The 15,922-nt window shown below is 52.1% G+C and overlaps 1 protein-coding gene across 1 annotated transcript in view; it reads left to right on the top strand.

The window, feature by feature from the left end:
* Positions 1 to 15,922, top strand: part of LOC140399964 (nuclear RNA export factor 1-like) — a 117,792-nt gene that overhangs the window by 45,127 nt on the left and 56,743 nt on the right. Inside the window, 3 exon segments of the mRNA XM_072489457.1 lie at positions 10,150 to 10,207; positions 10,209 to 10,241; positions 10,243 to 10,296. Of these exon segments, the coding sequence (XP_072345558.1) occupies positions 10,150 to 10,207; positions 10,209 to 10,241; positions 10,243 to 10,296 (145 nt within the window).

Raw genomic sequence — 15,922 nt, 5'->3', positions numbered from 1 at the left:
TCTCCTTTGCCCTCTCCCTCCCACCGTGGACTTGGGTCCATGATTATGCTTGGCAAAGTGGTGCAGTGGATTGGCCATTGCCTTCCGCTGTAAGGCTGACCAGGAAACGTTCCGCTCTTACCACTTGCCGTCCAGTGTATTGGAAGGAATCCCAACCGCTGATCAATCTGTTTGGCCACGTCATGAGCCATAGATCATAGAATTTACAGTGCAGAAGGAGGCCATTCGGCCCATCGAGTCTGCACCGGCTCTTGGAAAGAGCACCCTACTCAAGCCCACACCTCCACCCTATACCCGTCGTAACCCAGTAACCCCACCTCACCTTTTTGGACACTAAGGGCAATTAAGCACTGCCAATCCACCCTAACCTGCACATCTTTGCACTGTGGGGGGCACCCGGAGGAAACCCACGCACACACGGGGAGAACGTGCAAACTCCGCACAGGCAGGCACCCGAGGCCGGAATCGAACCTGGGTCCTTGGAGCTGTGAAGCAACTGTGCTAACCACTGTGCTACCGTCAAGCCCTCAAATGGAAGTCAAACCTGCAGCTTCTGCTCAGACAGGGATGCTATTCACTGCGCCACAAGGCCAGAATATTGCCTGTTGTGCAAAAATGCCAGCGCCCGGGTGAAATTACAAAACTTCCATACCCAAAAACGCAACTGTTCCCTTGTACAAAATTCCAAGTTTCCTGTTGCCCCAACTACCCCACTTCACCCGCTGTCACGCCTCGGCTGAGTGGGTAGAATTCTTACCTCTTAAAGGTTGTGGGTTCAAGTCCCACCAGAGAGACTGGAACATAGAACATTACAGCGCAGTACAGACCCTTCGGCCCTCGATGTTGCGCCGACCTGTGAAACCACTCTAAAGCCCATCTACACTATTCCCTTATCGTCCATATGTCTATCCAATGACCATTTGAATACCCTTAGTGTTGGCGAGTCCACTACTGTTGCAGGCAGGGTATTCCACACCAAAGAACAAAGAAATGTACAGAACAGGCCCTTCGGCCTTCCAAGCCCGTGCCGACCATGCTGCCCGACTAAACTACAATCTTCTACACTTCCTGGGTCCGTATCCCTCTATTCCCATCCTATTCATGTATTTGTCAAGATGCCCCTTAAATGTCACTATCGTCCCTGCTTCCACCACCTCCTCCGGAAGCGAGTTCCAGGCACCCACTACCCTCTGCGTAAAAAAACTTGCCTTGTACATCTACTCTAAACCTTGCCCCTCTCACCTTAAACCTATGCCCCCTAGTAATTGACCCCTCTACCCTGGGGAAAAGCCTCTGACTATCCACTCTGTCTATGCCCCTCATAATTTTGTATACCTCTATCAGGTCTCCCCTCAACCTCCTGCGTTCCAGTGAGAATAAACCGAGTTTATTCAACCGCTCCTCATAGCTAATGCCCTCCATACCAGGCAACATTCTGGTAAATTTCTTTTGCACCCCCTCTAAAGCCTCCACATCCTTCTGGTAGTGTGGCAACCAGAATTGAACACTATACTCCAAGTGTGGCCTAACTAAGGTTCTAAAAAACGCCCTTACTACTCTCTGAGTAAAGAACCTACCTCTGACATCTGTCTTATATCTATCTCCCCTCAATTTAAAGCTATGTCTCCTCGTGCTAGACATCACCATCCGAGGAAAAAGGCTCTCACTGTCCACCCTATCCAATCCTCTGATAATTTTGTATGCCTCAATTAAGTCACCTCTTAACCTTCTTCTCTCTAACAAAAACAGCCTCAAGTCCTCAGCCTTTCCTCATAAGATCTTCCCTCCATACCAGGCAACATTCTGGTAAATCTCCTCTGCACCCTTTCCAATGCTTTCACATCCTTCCTATAATGCGGCGACCAGAATTGCACGCAATACTCCAAATGCGGCCGCACCAGAGTTTTGTACAGCTGCAACATGACCTCATGACTCCGAAACTCAATCCCTCTACCAATAAAAGCTCACACACCGTATGCCTTCTTAAAAACCCTCTCAACCTGAGTGGCAACTTTCAGGGATCTATGTACATGGACACCGAGATCTCTCTGCTCGTCCACACTGCCAACAATCTTACCATTAGCCCAGTACTTTGTCTTCCTGTTATTCCTTCCAAAATGAATCACCTTACACTTTTCTTCATTAAACTCCATTTGCCACCTCAGCCTAGCGCTGCAGCTTATCCATGTCCCTCTCTGTAACTTGTAGCATCCTTCCGCAACGTCCACAACTCCACCAACTTTAGTGTCATCTGCAAATTTACTCACCCATCCTTCTACGCCCTCCTCCAGGTCATTTATAAAAATGACAAACAGCAGTGGCCCCAAAACAGATCCTTGTGGTACACCACTAGTAACTGGACTATGTCTGAACATTTCCCATCAACCACCACCATTTGTCTTCCAGCTAGCCAATTTCTGATCCAAACTGCTAAATCACCCTGAATCCCATGCCTCCGTATTTTCTGCAGTAGCCTACCGTGGGGAACCTTATCAAACGCTTTACTGAAATCCATATACATCACATCAACTGCTTTACCCTCATCCACCTGTTTGGTCACCTTCTCAAAGAACTCAATAAGGTTTGTGAGGCACGACCTACCCTTCACAAAACCGTGTTGACTATAATCAAATTATTCCTTTCCAGATGATTATACATCCTATCTCTTATAAACCGTTCCAAGATTTTGCCCACAACAGAAGTAAGGCTCACTGGTCTATAGTTACCGGGGTTGTCTCTACTCCCCTTCTTGAACAAGGGGACAACATTTGCTATCCTCCAGTCTTCTGGCACTATTCCTGCAGACAAAGGTGACTTAAAGATCAAAGCCAAAGGCTCAGCAATCTCCTCCCTAGCTTCCCAGAGAATCCTAGGATAAATCCCATCCGGCCCAGGGGACTTATCTATTTTCACACTTTCGAGAATTGCTAACACCTCCTCCTTATGAACCTCAAGCCCTTCTAGTCTAGTAGCCTGAATCTCAGTATTCTCTTCGACAACATTGTCTTTTTCCTGTGCGAATACTGACAAAAAATATTCATTTAGCACCTCCCCTATCTCTTCAGACTCCACGCACAACTTTCCACCACTGTCCCTTGACTGGCCCTACTCTTATCCTCGTCATTCTTTTATTCCTGACATATCTATAGAAAGCTTTAGGGTTATCCTTGATCCTACCTGCCAAAGACTTCTCATGTCCCCTCCTGGCTCTTCTTAGCTCTCTCTTTAGGTCCTTCCTAGCTAACTTGTAACTCTCGAACACCCTAACTGAACCTTCATGTCTCATCTTTACATAAGCCTCCTTCTTCCTCTTGACAAGTGTTTCGATTGCTTCAGTAAACCACGGTTCCCTTGCTCGAACACTTCCTCCCTGCCCATTGTGCCCATCCCCTGCAGTTTTCCTCTCCATCCGATGCATCCTAAGTCTTGCCTCATCGCATCATAATTTCCTTTCCCCCAGATATAACTCTTGCCCTGCGGTATATACCTATCCCTTTCCATCACTAAAGTAAACGTAATCGAATTGTGGTCACTATCCCCAAAGTGCTCACCTACCACCAAATCTTCCCCAGCAGTATGGAGTGGAGAAATTTAGACTGGCACTTCAATGCAGTGCTCGGAAACCTCTGCAATGTTGGATGTGCCATTTTGTGGATGAGACATTAACATCAGGAGCACACTGTGTGCCCCCTCGATCCTGCTCCTCCATTCAACACCATCGTGGCTGGTTTCTGGCTTCAACTTCACTTGATGACTGACCTCGTGAGACCAAGAATTTGTCTACCTCAGTCCTGTATATGCTCAACAATGGAGTATCCGTTACCCTCTGGGTTAGAGAATTCCAAAGATTCACAAGCCTTTGAGTGAAGAAATTATAATCTTTATTAGTGGCATAAGTAGACCTACATTAACAATAGGGCAGCACGGTAGCACAGTGGTTAGCACTGTTGCTTCACAGCTCCAGGGTCCCAGGTTCGACTCCTGGCTTGGGTCATTGTGCAACCACAATCCTCCCCGTGTCTGTGTGGGTTTCCTCCGGGTGCTCCGGTTTCCTCCCCCAGTCCAAAGATGTGCGGGTTAGGTGGATTAGCCATGCTAAATTGTCCTTGGTGTACAAAAAAAGGGTTAAGTGGGGTTACTGGGTTGCAGGGATAGGGTGGGCTTGAGTAGGGTGCTCTTGCCAAGGGCCAGTGCAGACTCGATGGGCCTAATGGCCTCCTTCTGCACTGTAAAAATTCTATGAAGTTACTGTGAAAAGCCCCTAGCCACCACACTCCAGAGCCTGTTCGGATACACGGAGGGAGAATTCAGAAAGGCCAAATCACCTAACAGCACGTCTTTCGGGACTTGTGGGAGAAAACCGGAGCATCCGGAGGAAACCCCACGCAGACGCGGGGAGAATGTGCAGTCCTTAATGATCAGCTCCTTACCCTGAGACTGTGTCCCCAGTCAGGGGCAACAGCTTTTCAGCATCTACCCTATCAGCCCCCATCAGAATCTTGTATGTTTCAATGAGATCTCATTCTTCTAAACTATATAGACCCAGTTTACTCAACCCTCATCTGAGGCAAAAACCCTGTTATCTCAAGAGACCATTCTTTTTTTTCTTTTCTCTTTTTTTTTTCCTCCTCCCTCATTCCCCCCTCCTCCCTCACCCCTCCTCCCTCATTCCCCCCTCCTCCTCCTCCCCCCTCATTCCCTCCTCCTCCCTCATTCTCCCCTCCTCCTCCCTCATTCCCTCCTCCTCCTCCCTCATTCCCTCCTCCTCCTCCCTCATTCCCCCCTCCTCCTCCCTCATTCCCCCCTCCTCCTCCCTCATTCCCCCCTCCTCCTCCCTCATTCCCCCCTCCTCCCTCATTCCCCCCTCCTCCCTCATTCCCCCCTCCTCCCTCATTCCCCCCTCCTCCCTCATTCCCCCCTCCTCCCTCATTCCCCCCTCCTCCCTCATTCCCCCCTCCTCCCTCATTCCCCCCTCCTCCCTCATTCCCCCCCTCCTCCCTCATTCCCCCCTCCTCCCTCATTCCCCCCTCCTCCCTCATTCCCCCCCTCCTCCCTCATCCCCCCCCTCCTCCCTCATCCCCCCCCTCCTCCCTCATTCCCCCCCTCCTCCCTCATTCCCCCCCTCCTCCCTCATTCCCCCCCCTCCCTCATTCCCCCCTCCTCCCTCATTCCCCCTCCCTCATTCCCCCCTCCTTCTCCTCCTTCATTCCCCCTCCTCCTCCCTCATTCCCCCCTCCTCCTCCCTCATTCCCCCTCCTCCTCCCTCATTCCCCCTCCTCCTCCCTCATTCCCCCTCCTCCTCCCTCATTCCCCCTCCTCCTCCCTCATTTCCCCCCTCCTCCCTCATTCCCCCCCTCCTCCTCATTCCCCCCTCCTCCTCCTCCTCCCTCATTCCCCCCTCCTCCCTCCCTCATTCCCCCCCTCCCTCATTCCCTCCTCCTTCTCCTCCCTCATTCCCCCCTCCTCCCTCATTCCCCCCTCCTCCTCCTCCCTCATTCCCCCCTCCTCCTCCTCCCTCATTCCCCCCTCCTCCTCCTCCCTCATTCCCCCCTCCTCCTCCTCCCTCATTCCCCCCTCCTCCTCCTCCCTCATTCCCCCTCCTCCTCCTCCCTCATTCCCCCCTCCTCCTCCTCCCTCATTCCCCCCTCCTCCTCCTCCCTCATTCCCCCCTCCTCCTCCTCCCTCATTCCCCCTCCTCCTCCCTCTCCTCCTCCCTCATTCCCCCCTCCTCCTCCCTCATTCCCCCCTCCTCCTCCCTCATTCCCCCCTCCTCCTCCCTCATTCCCCCCTCCTCCTCCCTCATTCCCCCCTCCTCCCTCATTCCCCCCTCCTCCTCCCTCATTCCGCCCCTCCTCCTCCCTCATTCCCCCCTCCTCCTCCCTCATTCCGCCCCTCCTCCTCCCTCATTCCGCCCCTCCTCCTCCCTCATTCCACCCCTCCTCCTCCCTCATTCCCCCCTCCTCCTCCCTCTTTCCCCCCTCCTCCCTCATTCCCCCTCCTCCTCCCTCATTCCCCCCCTCCTCCTCCTCCCTCATTCCCCCTCCTCCTCCCTCATTCCCCCCTTCTCCCTCATTCCCCCCTTCTCCCTCATTCCCCCCTTCTCCCTAATTCCCCTCCTCCTCCTCCCTCATTCCCCTCCTCCTCCTCCCTCATTCCCCCCTCCTCCCTCATTCCCCCCCATCTCCCTCATTCCCCTCCTCCTCCCTCATTCCCCCCTCCTCCCTCATTCCCCCCTCCTCCCTCATTCCCCCCTCCTCCCTCATTCCTCCCTCCTCCCTCATTCCCCCCTCCTCCCTCATTCCCCCCCTCCTCCCTCATTCCCCCCCTCCTCCCTCATTCCCCCCTCCTCCCTCATTCCCCCCTCCTCCCTCATTCCCCCCTCCTCCTCCTCCTCCCTCATTCCCTCCTCCTCCTCCTCCCTCACCTCCGCCCTGCCCGCTGTCCTGGGAAACCCCCTCAAGAGACCATTCTAATGAAGCTTTGTTCTACTTTCTCCAAAGCAAGTATATCCTTCATTAACTATGGAGACCAAAGCTGTACACATTGTTCTTGTGTTTGTTTTTAAGCATTCTGCTTAAACTGTTAAGCCAAGACCCCATCTGTCCTCTCGAGGCAGACGTAAAAGATCCCATCGTACTGTTGGGAGCTGACATGGGGAGTCTGTTGCGGAGTACTGGGACGACTCCTCAACACCACCCACAGATGATCTGGTCATTATCACATTGCTGTTTGTTGGAGCTTGCTGTGTGAAAACTGGCTGCCGCGTTTCCTCAATACACGTCGGAAGCACTTAATTGGCTCTACGGCATTTGTTCGGGGATAGTGAGATAGTGAAAGGCACTATAAAAATGTAAGTCAATCTTATTCTTCAGCCAATGCCACCGCAAACAGTTTATTTATCTCAATCGTTGTGTTTGAAATGATTGTCAGCTTTACCACCGATGACAATGCTTCAGAGACAGCAATTCACACCTTGTGGAATACATGGGGCTGTTTTGAAGACGTCCAATGGTGCTAAATACAGTAAATCCCTTCTTGTCTCAGTGTTTACAACACTGCAGCTCAATAAGATTCTGAGAAGTGGCATGCAGTTTTACACCTCGAGGCAGAATGATCTGAGCTGAGAGTAATTATAACTGTCCTCTGCCACTCAGCCTGCTATAAACAGGCAAATCCAGGTAAGTGTGGCTATTTAAAGCAGTGGCTTTACGAGCGCAGGTCAGGTTAGCAGCTAAGCATCGCAACCACGTGGGGTTTAACCATAATCCAGACCCGCTGGTCCACGTGTTTACAGGTCCAAGAGGTGCGTGCAGATCGGCAGGTTTGTGAAACGCAAGTGTCCTCACTGCTGATCTTGCCACGCTAGCTGTGATCATTGCAAGTACGAAGAGTTAAGGCCCCAGCAAATAACCCCCCCCCCCCCCCCCCCCAGCAGTATGGAAATGAACCCCAAAGTATTTTACAAAGTGTAGTTGGGGGTTGCGGGGGCGTGGGGGGGGAGAGAATCGATCCAAATGGGAAGTGGGTAAAAGCCAGGTTTAAAGAGTCTGAAAAGGAGGAAGAGGTGGCGAGGCAAAGGGGAAGCTCCACATGAGGCTTGGGCTGATGTGTGGCCTAAATGTTACTTCCCACTTATAGGTGAGGCAATTAAGGGGCAGCACGGCAGCGCAGTGGGTTAGCGCTGCCGTCTCACGGCGCCGAGGTCCCAGGTTCGATCCCGGCTCTGGGTCACTGTCCGTGTGGAGTTTGCACTTTCTCCCCGTGTCTGCGTGGGTTTCGCCCCCACAACCCAAAGATGTGCAGGCTAGGTGGATTGGCCACTAAATTGGAAAAAATGAGTTGGGTACTCCAAAATTATTTTTTAAAAGAGTGAGGCAATGACTATCTCCCAAAAGAGAGAATCTAACCAACTCTCTTGACATTCAGTAGCACTCCCATTGCTGAAACCCCATCATCAACATCTTGGGCGTCACCATTCCCCAAAAGCCTGTCCAGCATCTACAGGGCATAAGTCAGGAGCGTGATGGAATACTCTCCACTTGCCTAGATGAGTGCAGCTTCATCAAGAAGCTCATCATCATCTTAAGACCAGGAGCCTTCGTGATCGGCACCCCATCCAGAAACATTCACTCCCTCCACCACCGACGCACAGCGGCAGCCGTGTGCACCGTCTACAAGATGCATCGCAGCCACTCGCCGAGGCTCCTTCGACAGCACCTTCCAAACCCGCCACCTCTACCATCTAGAAGGACGAGGGCAGCAGCAGACGCACGTGGAACACCACCGCCTGCGAGTCCCCCCCCCTCCAAGCCGCTCACCATCCCGCCCCGGAAATATATCCACCGTTCCTTCACTGTCTGGGGTCACAATCCTGGGAACTCCGTCCCTAACAGCACGGTGGGTGCACCTACACCACACAGGACTGCAGCGGGTTCAAGATGGCGGCTCACCCACCACCTTCTGAATGGAAACTAGGAATGGGCAATGGATGTTGTCCTTTCCAATGTCGCTCACATCCCATGAATGAATGAGAGCTGCAGTCAGCATGGATGTTTGAACAGTTTGAACTGATGTGGCGGCAACAGAACTGCTGGTGCAGGTTGAATGCAAGACTTTGTGCCTAGAAATCTGAATACCTTGAATCCATTTAATGACCACATGTTTGTCCCAAATACATATCAATTTCTCCCTCACTGTATCTAAATAACTTCAGTTGAATGTGGCCCACCATCTGTGCTCGGATGTCAATCCGGCCGCCCCACATAAATTGTTTTTGACACCTGGTTTTAACTCCTCATCAAAAAGACAATGCAGCACTCCCTCAGTGCCGCGCATGGCTTGTTGGCCTGAATTATCAACTCGGATCATTGGTGTAGCACTTGAACTGCAATCTTCTGGACTCTAGGGCACAGGTGTGACAGATGAGGTCCCTCACAAGAGGTTAATGGGCCAAATTGAAGCACACAGGATAGGGAGCAATGTATTGTTCTGGATTGAAAACTGGTTGACCGACAGGAAACAGAGTAGAATAAATAGGTCTTTTTCCCAGTGGCAGGCAGTGAGTAGTGGGAGGGATCAGTGCTTGGGGCCCGGCTGTTCACGATATATATAACTGACCGGGATGAGGGAACCAAATATAACATTACCAAGTTTGCTCACAGCAAATTTGGGAGTTGTGAGGAGGGTGCGAGGAGGCTTCAAGGTGATTCAGACAATTTGAGTGAGTGAGCAAACACATGGCAGATACAGTACGGCCTGGCTCGATGTGAAGCTATCCACTTCGGTGTGAAAAACAGAAGGGAAGAGTATCATCTTAATGGTGATATATTGGGAAGTGTGGATGTACAGAGGGATCTGGATGACCTTGTGCACCAGACAATGAGAGTGGAGGGGCGGATGCAGCTAGGTAAATGGTATGTTGGCCTTCATTGCATGAGGAATTTGAGTTCTGAAGTAGAGGTGCTTACTGCAGTTATACAGGGCCTTGGGGAGACCACACCAGCAGTATTGTGTGCAGTTTTGGTCTCCCGGCCTAAGAAAGGGAGTGCAGCGGAGGTTCCCTTGTCGTAGGGGGAGTGCAGCGGAGGGTCACTAGGCTGAGACCGGGTTGGTGGTATGAGGAGAGATTGATTTGACTGGGCCTAGATTCACCAGAGTTTAGAAGGGTGAGAGGAGACCTGACTGAAACATATAAAATTCTCAGAGCCAGGCAGACATCACTGTATTCAAAAAAGAGATAATGCTTTAGATTATACTGGTATCAAAGGATATTGGGCGGGGGGGGGGGAAAGTGGGAATATGGGACTGAGATGGAGGAGCAGCCATGATCGTATTGAACAGCAGAGCAGCAGCGATGGGCCAAATGTTTCTGAATGGAGCGGAGACCCCATTAACCGTAATGCTGATATAAGTACACGCTGTTGCAGTGAGCATGTTTCAGCAGCTGCCTGCCAGTGTTCGAATCCTTACCTGTGTTATCTGCTGTGTAATTGAAATATAATCCAAGCAGTTCACAGCGCTGCTCAATTTGCGTTCTCTATTCCTGTAACGGCATTGTGATGCAGCTAGCAATCTCCTAAGTTTATTTTAAATGTTTAATCCTGCGTGTTGTGGTTTTTCAATCTTATAAATCCCTCTTTTAATCTTCAGCACACCCTATGGTTCAAGACCTGCTCGGCGTCCAGACAGCTGGCATGATCGTGATGGAGGGACCATCGAGCATTCAAGTTACTGTGAAACAAAAACTCTGAGAGAAGTGCAAGTACCAATCCGCGACGAACCTGGTTTAAGATCACTGTACGTCCTTGTTTTGGGAGTTTCCCGTCCTGTCCGTCTCTGTTGTACACATTTGATTGTTGATCGCTACATGGAGAAGTGTCTACAAATATGTGAATCAAGGCGAAGTGATACCTTTCAGTTGCAAATCTCCTTCCTCTGAGAGGGTGGAACAATTTTTATCTTTCTTCCTCCATCACCTTCTAGCCACAACTTTTAAATAAATATTCGTTCAGGGCAGCACTGCGGTTAGCACTGTTGCTTCACAGCGGCAGGGTCCCGGGTTCGATTCCCGGCTTGGGTCACTGTCTGTGCGGAGCCTGCACATTCTCCCCATGTCTGCGTGGGTTTGCTCCGGGTGCTCCGGTTTCCTCCCACAAGTCCCGAAAGACGTGCTTGTTAGGTGGATTGGACATTCCGAATACTCCCGAACAGACGCCGGAATGTGGCGACGAGGGGATTTTCACAGTCACTTCATTGCAGCGTTAATCCAAGCATACTTGTGACAACAATAAAGATTATTATCATGGGATGTGGATGTCGCAGGCTGTGCCAGCATTTATTGCCCTTGAGGGGCCAGTTAAGAATCAACCACATTGTTGTGGGTCTGGAGTCACCTGTAGGCCAGACAGGTAAGGACGGCAGATTTCCTTCCCTAAAGGACATTAGTGAACCAGATGGGGGTTTACGACAATTGACAATTTTTTTCACAGTGATCATTCGACTTTTAATTCCAGATTTTTATTGAATTCAAATTTCACCATCTGCAGTGGCGGGATTTGAACCGAGGCCCCCAGAGCATTACTCTGGCTCTCTCTGGTTTACTAGCTCAGCGACAATAATACCACTCCGCCTCCCCATAATGCTGCAACTGTTCACATTAGATTAGCATGGTCATCTCTCCCTGCTGCCCCTCCACTCCCGACAAAGATGGGTCCCCCCCCCCCCCCCCCCCCCCCCCCCCCCCGCTAGCCAGCTTTCCCATCTGGCCGTGTCAGGAAATGATGTGGTTCACCCGACTCGGGCCAGCAAGGATCAGTCCTTCCATCTCCTAATGGGCATGCACTGAGAAGTCAGCACTACTGAATCTAACTGAATTGTATCAAAATATGGGCGAGGGCGGCACAGTGTTTTAAAAAATATATATTTTATTAAAGTTTCCAAACACTATTTTTCCCCCTTACAAATCAACAAAAACGGTAACATGATAATTGATAGATAACATTGTTTAAATAAAATAGTGAACTAACAAAATAACACGAAATAGTGCTCCCCACCCCCGCCCCTTCACCCCATCTAGAACAAAAACAATTTACCCCCCCCCCCCCCCTCTGGGCTGCTGCTGCTGGCTATCTATTTTCCCTCTAACGTTCCGCTAGATAGTCGAGGAACGGTTGCCACCCCTGCCACCCTTGATGGTGAACCCCTGAGCCGATCCTCTCAGCGCAAACTTCATCCGCTCCAGTTTTACGAACCCTGCCATATCGTTTATCCCGGCCTCCACGCCGGGGGGGTTTCGCTTCCTTCCACATGAGTAAAATCCTTCGCCGGGCTACTAGGGACGCAAAGGCCACAATATCGGCCTCTTTCGCCTCCCGGCTCATCCACTACCCCAAATACATTGAAACACAAATAAGAACCTCGGGAGGACCATCATCTTAATCGCCTGCACTCTGCCCGCCAGTGACAGCGGCTGCATATCCCACCTTTTGAAATCCTCTTCCATTTGCTCCATCAGCCGAGTCAGATTGAGTCTGTGTAGGGTTCCCCAGCTCCTGGCTATCTGAATCCCCAGGTATCGGAAGTTTCTTTCCACTCTCCTTAGCGGTAGGCCATCTATCCCTCTACTCTGGTCCCCAGGGTGTATTACAAAAAGCTCACTCTTTCCCATGTTAAGCCTATATCCCGAGAAATCTCCAAACTCCCTCAATATCTGCATAACCTCTGTCATCCCCCCCCACTGGATCCGCCACATACAGCAGTAGATCATCTGCGTAGAGTGACACTCGGTGTTCCTCTCCCCCTCTAACCACCCCCCTCCATTTCTTAGAGTCTCTCAGCGCTATGGCCAGTGGTTCAATTGCCAGCGCGAATAGTAATGGGGACAGAGGACACCCCTGTCTTGTTCCCCTATGTAGTCGAAAATACTCCAATCTTTGCCGATTTGTGACTACACTTGCCATTGGAGCCCCATAGAGGAGTTTAATCCAGCTGACAAACCCCTCCCGAACCCAAACCTCCTCAGCACCTCCCATAAATACTCCCACTCTACCCTGTCAAATGCCTTCTCTGCATCCATTTCCGCCACTATCTCTGCCTCCCCCTCTGCTGGGGGCATCATTATCACCCCCAATAGCCGTCGCACGTTGACATTCAGTTGTCTCCCCTTTACGAACCCTGTCTGATCTTCGTGCACCACCCCGGGACACAATCCTCTATCCTCATTGTCAGCACTTTTGCCAACAACTTGGCGTCCACATTCAGGAGCGAGATAGGCCTATAAGACCCGCATTGCAGCGGGTCTTTATCTTGTTTCAGGATTAGTGATATCGTCGCCTCCGACATTGTCGTGGGTAGGGTCCCCCCTTCTCTGGCCTCGTTAAAGGTTCTTACCAGCAGCGGGGCCAACAAGTCCACGTATTTCCTGTAAAATTCCACCGGGAACCCGTCAGGTCCCAGGGCCTTCCCTGCCTGCATGTTCCCCAGCCCTTTGGTCACCTCGGCCACCCCAATTGGCGCCCCCAGGCCTGCCACCTCCTGCTCCTCCACCCTCGGGAACCTTAGTTGGTCCAGAAATTGCTGCATCCCCTCTTTTCCTTCCGGGGGTTGGGACCTATATAACCTCTCATAAAAGGTCTTGAACACCTCATTTACCTTCCCTGCTCTCCGCACCGTGGTTACCGTTTCATCCCGAACTCCCCCTATTTCCCTCGCCGCTGTCCTCTTACGAAGCTGGTGGGCCAACAGGCGACTCGCTTTTTCCCCATATTCATATCTCATCCCCTGTGCCTTACTCCACTGTGCCTCCGCCCTCCCGGTGGTCAGCAGGTCAAACTCCGTCTGGAGTCTTCGCCTCTCCCTATATAGTCCTTCATCCGGGGCCTCCGCATATTTTTTATCCACACTCAAAATCTCCCCCAGTAATCTTTCCCTCTCTTTGGCCTCTGTTTTCCCCTTGTGAGCCCTGATGGGGATCAACTCTCCCCTGACCACCGCCTTCAGCGCTTCCCATACTACCCCCACTCGGACCTCCCCATCATCATTGGCCTCCAGGTACCTTTCGATACATCCCCGCACCCTTCCGCAGACTCCCTCATCCGCCAATAATCCCACATCCAGTCGCCAGAGTGGACGCCCAGTCGCCCTCTCCTCTCCTAGTTCCAGATCCACCCAATGTGGGGCATGGTCTGAAACAGCTATGGCCGAGTACTCCGTTCCTTCCACCCTCAAAATCAGTAACCTTCCCAAAACGAAGAAATCTATCCGGGAGTATACCTTATGGACATGGGAGAAAAAGGAGAACTCTTTGGCCAGCGGCCTAGCAAATCTCCACGGATCCACTCCCCACATTTGGTCCATAAACCCCCTAAGCACCTTGGCCGCTGCCAGCCTTCTTCCGGTCCTGGATCTAGATCTATCTAGCCCTAAGTCTAGCACGGTGTTGAAGTCCCCCTCCATTACCAGGTTTCCTACCTCCAGGTCCGGGATGCGTCCCAGCATCCGCTTCATAAATCCTGCATCATCCCAGTTCGGGGCATATACGTTGACCAGCACGACCTCCATTCCCTGCAGTCTGCCACTCACCATCACATATCTGCCCCGCTGTCCGCTACAATGTTCCTAGCCTCGAACGACACCCGTTTCCCCACCAATATGGTCCGCCACCTTCAGATGCGTCTCTTGAAGCATGGCCACGTCTGCCTTCAGTCCTTTTAAGTGTGTGAACACTCGGGCCCTCTTAATCGGCCCATTTAGGCCTCTCACATTCCACGTTCCAGCCGGACTGGGGGGCTGCCCGCCCCCCTTCCCTGTCGACTAGCCATCACCCTCTCTGGGCCAGTCCCACGTCCCGGTTCCGCGCACCCACCTGTCCCCCAGGCGGCGCATTCCCGCCTCGACCACCTTTTCTCTTACCAGCTCCCTTTAGATCTCAGCAGCAGCAACCCAGTTGTCGTCCCCCCCCGCTAGATCCCCATCTAGCATGGTTACTCCCCCCATATTGCTTCCGAAAGTCAGCTGATTTCAACTGACCCCGGCTTCTTCCGCTCTCTCCTTGACCCCCCCCCCCGTGTGAGCAACTCCCATCCTCCTTGCGCCTATCTTCCCGCCATCATCTCTCTGGCGCAGGAAAAGAAAAAGAAACCCCGCGCTTTCTAAAACCATCCAGCCCCCCATGGCGCAGCTCCCCCTAACAGCCCCGTTCCCATTCCCCATCCCCCGCCTGTGTCTTTTCTCAGTGTCCCCCCCTCCCCAATTTACACCTCTATACATCAGCATTGTCGTTTCCCCTCCAACATCAGTCCCTCAGTTCTGGTCCAGTTTCTCTTTTTGAATGAAGGTCCATGCTCCTTCCGACGTTTCAAAATAGTAATGTCTATCCTGGTGCGTGACCCATAATCGCGCCGGCTGCAACATCCCGAACTTCACTTTCTTCTTATGCAGCACCTCCTTGGCTCGATTGAAACTCGCCCTCCTTCTCGCCACCTCCGCACTCTAACCCTGATACACTCGTATCATCGCATTCTCCCATCTGCTACTTCGTACCTTCTTGGCCCATCTCAGAACAACCTCTCTGTCATTGAAGCGGTGAAATCGCACGATCATCGCCCTAGGTGGTTCTCCAGCCTTTGGCCTCCTCGCAGGGACCCGGTGGGCCCCTTCCACTTCCAAGGGGCCCGAGGGGGCCTCAGCTCCCATTAGCGAGCGTAGCATCGTGCTCGCATAAGCCTCGCCGTCAGCTCCTTCCACTCCCTCGGGGAGACCCAGGATCCGGAGGTTCTTTCTCCTTGATCTATTTTCCAGGACTTCAATCCTTTCGATGCACTTCTTATGAAGCGCCTCGTGCGTCTGCATTTTGACCACTAGGCCCAGGATCTCGTCCTCGTTGTCAGTTACCTTCTGCTCCACCACATGGAGCTCTATCTCCTGGGCCTTTTGTGTCTCTTTAAGCCCCTCGATTGCCTGTAGCATCGGAGCTAGCACCTCCTTTTTTAGCAGTTCCACACACCGTCTTAAAAATTCATCCTGGTCCGGTCCCCATGTCACCTGGGCTCCCTCCGACACCATCTTGTTCCTTTCTTTCCTCTGCCGCTGCCCTCGAGGATCCTCCGTGATCTGGCTGCCGCCGCCGATCTTTTTCTTTCCCACTGGGGGCTTCACCCCACACCGGGTTTCGTCGCAAAAAAAATTCCCGTTGAGGCTCTTAAAAGAGCCCGAAGGTCCGTCTAAGCTGGAGCCGCCGAAACGTGCGGCTTAGCTGGTCATCGCCGCAACCGGAACAACACCGGCGGCAGTGTTTAGCGCTGCTGCCTCACAACGTCGAGAGCCCGGGTTTGAATCGCGGCCCCGGGTCACCTTCCGGGTGGAGTTTGCACGTTCTCCCCATGTCTGCGTGGGTCTCACCCCCACAAACCCAAAGATGTGCAGG

This window comes from Scyliorhinus torazame, chromosome 24, assembly GCF_047496885.1.
Source record: "Scyliorhinus torazame isolate Kashiwa2021f chromosome 24, sScyTor2.1, whole genome shotgun sequence".
NCBI classification, from domain to species: domain Eukaryota; kingdom Metazoa; phylum Chordata; class Chondrichthyes; order Carcharhiniformes; family Scyliorhinidae; genus Scyliorhinus; species Scyliorhinus torazame.
The sequence above is the reverse complement of the archived record's forward strand: the minus strand, read 5'-3'. Positions and strand labels throughout refer to the sequence as shown.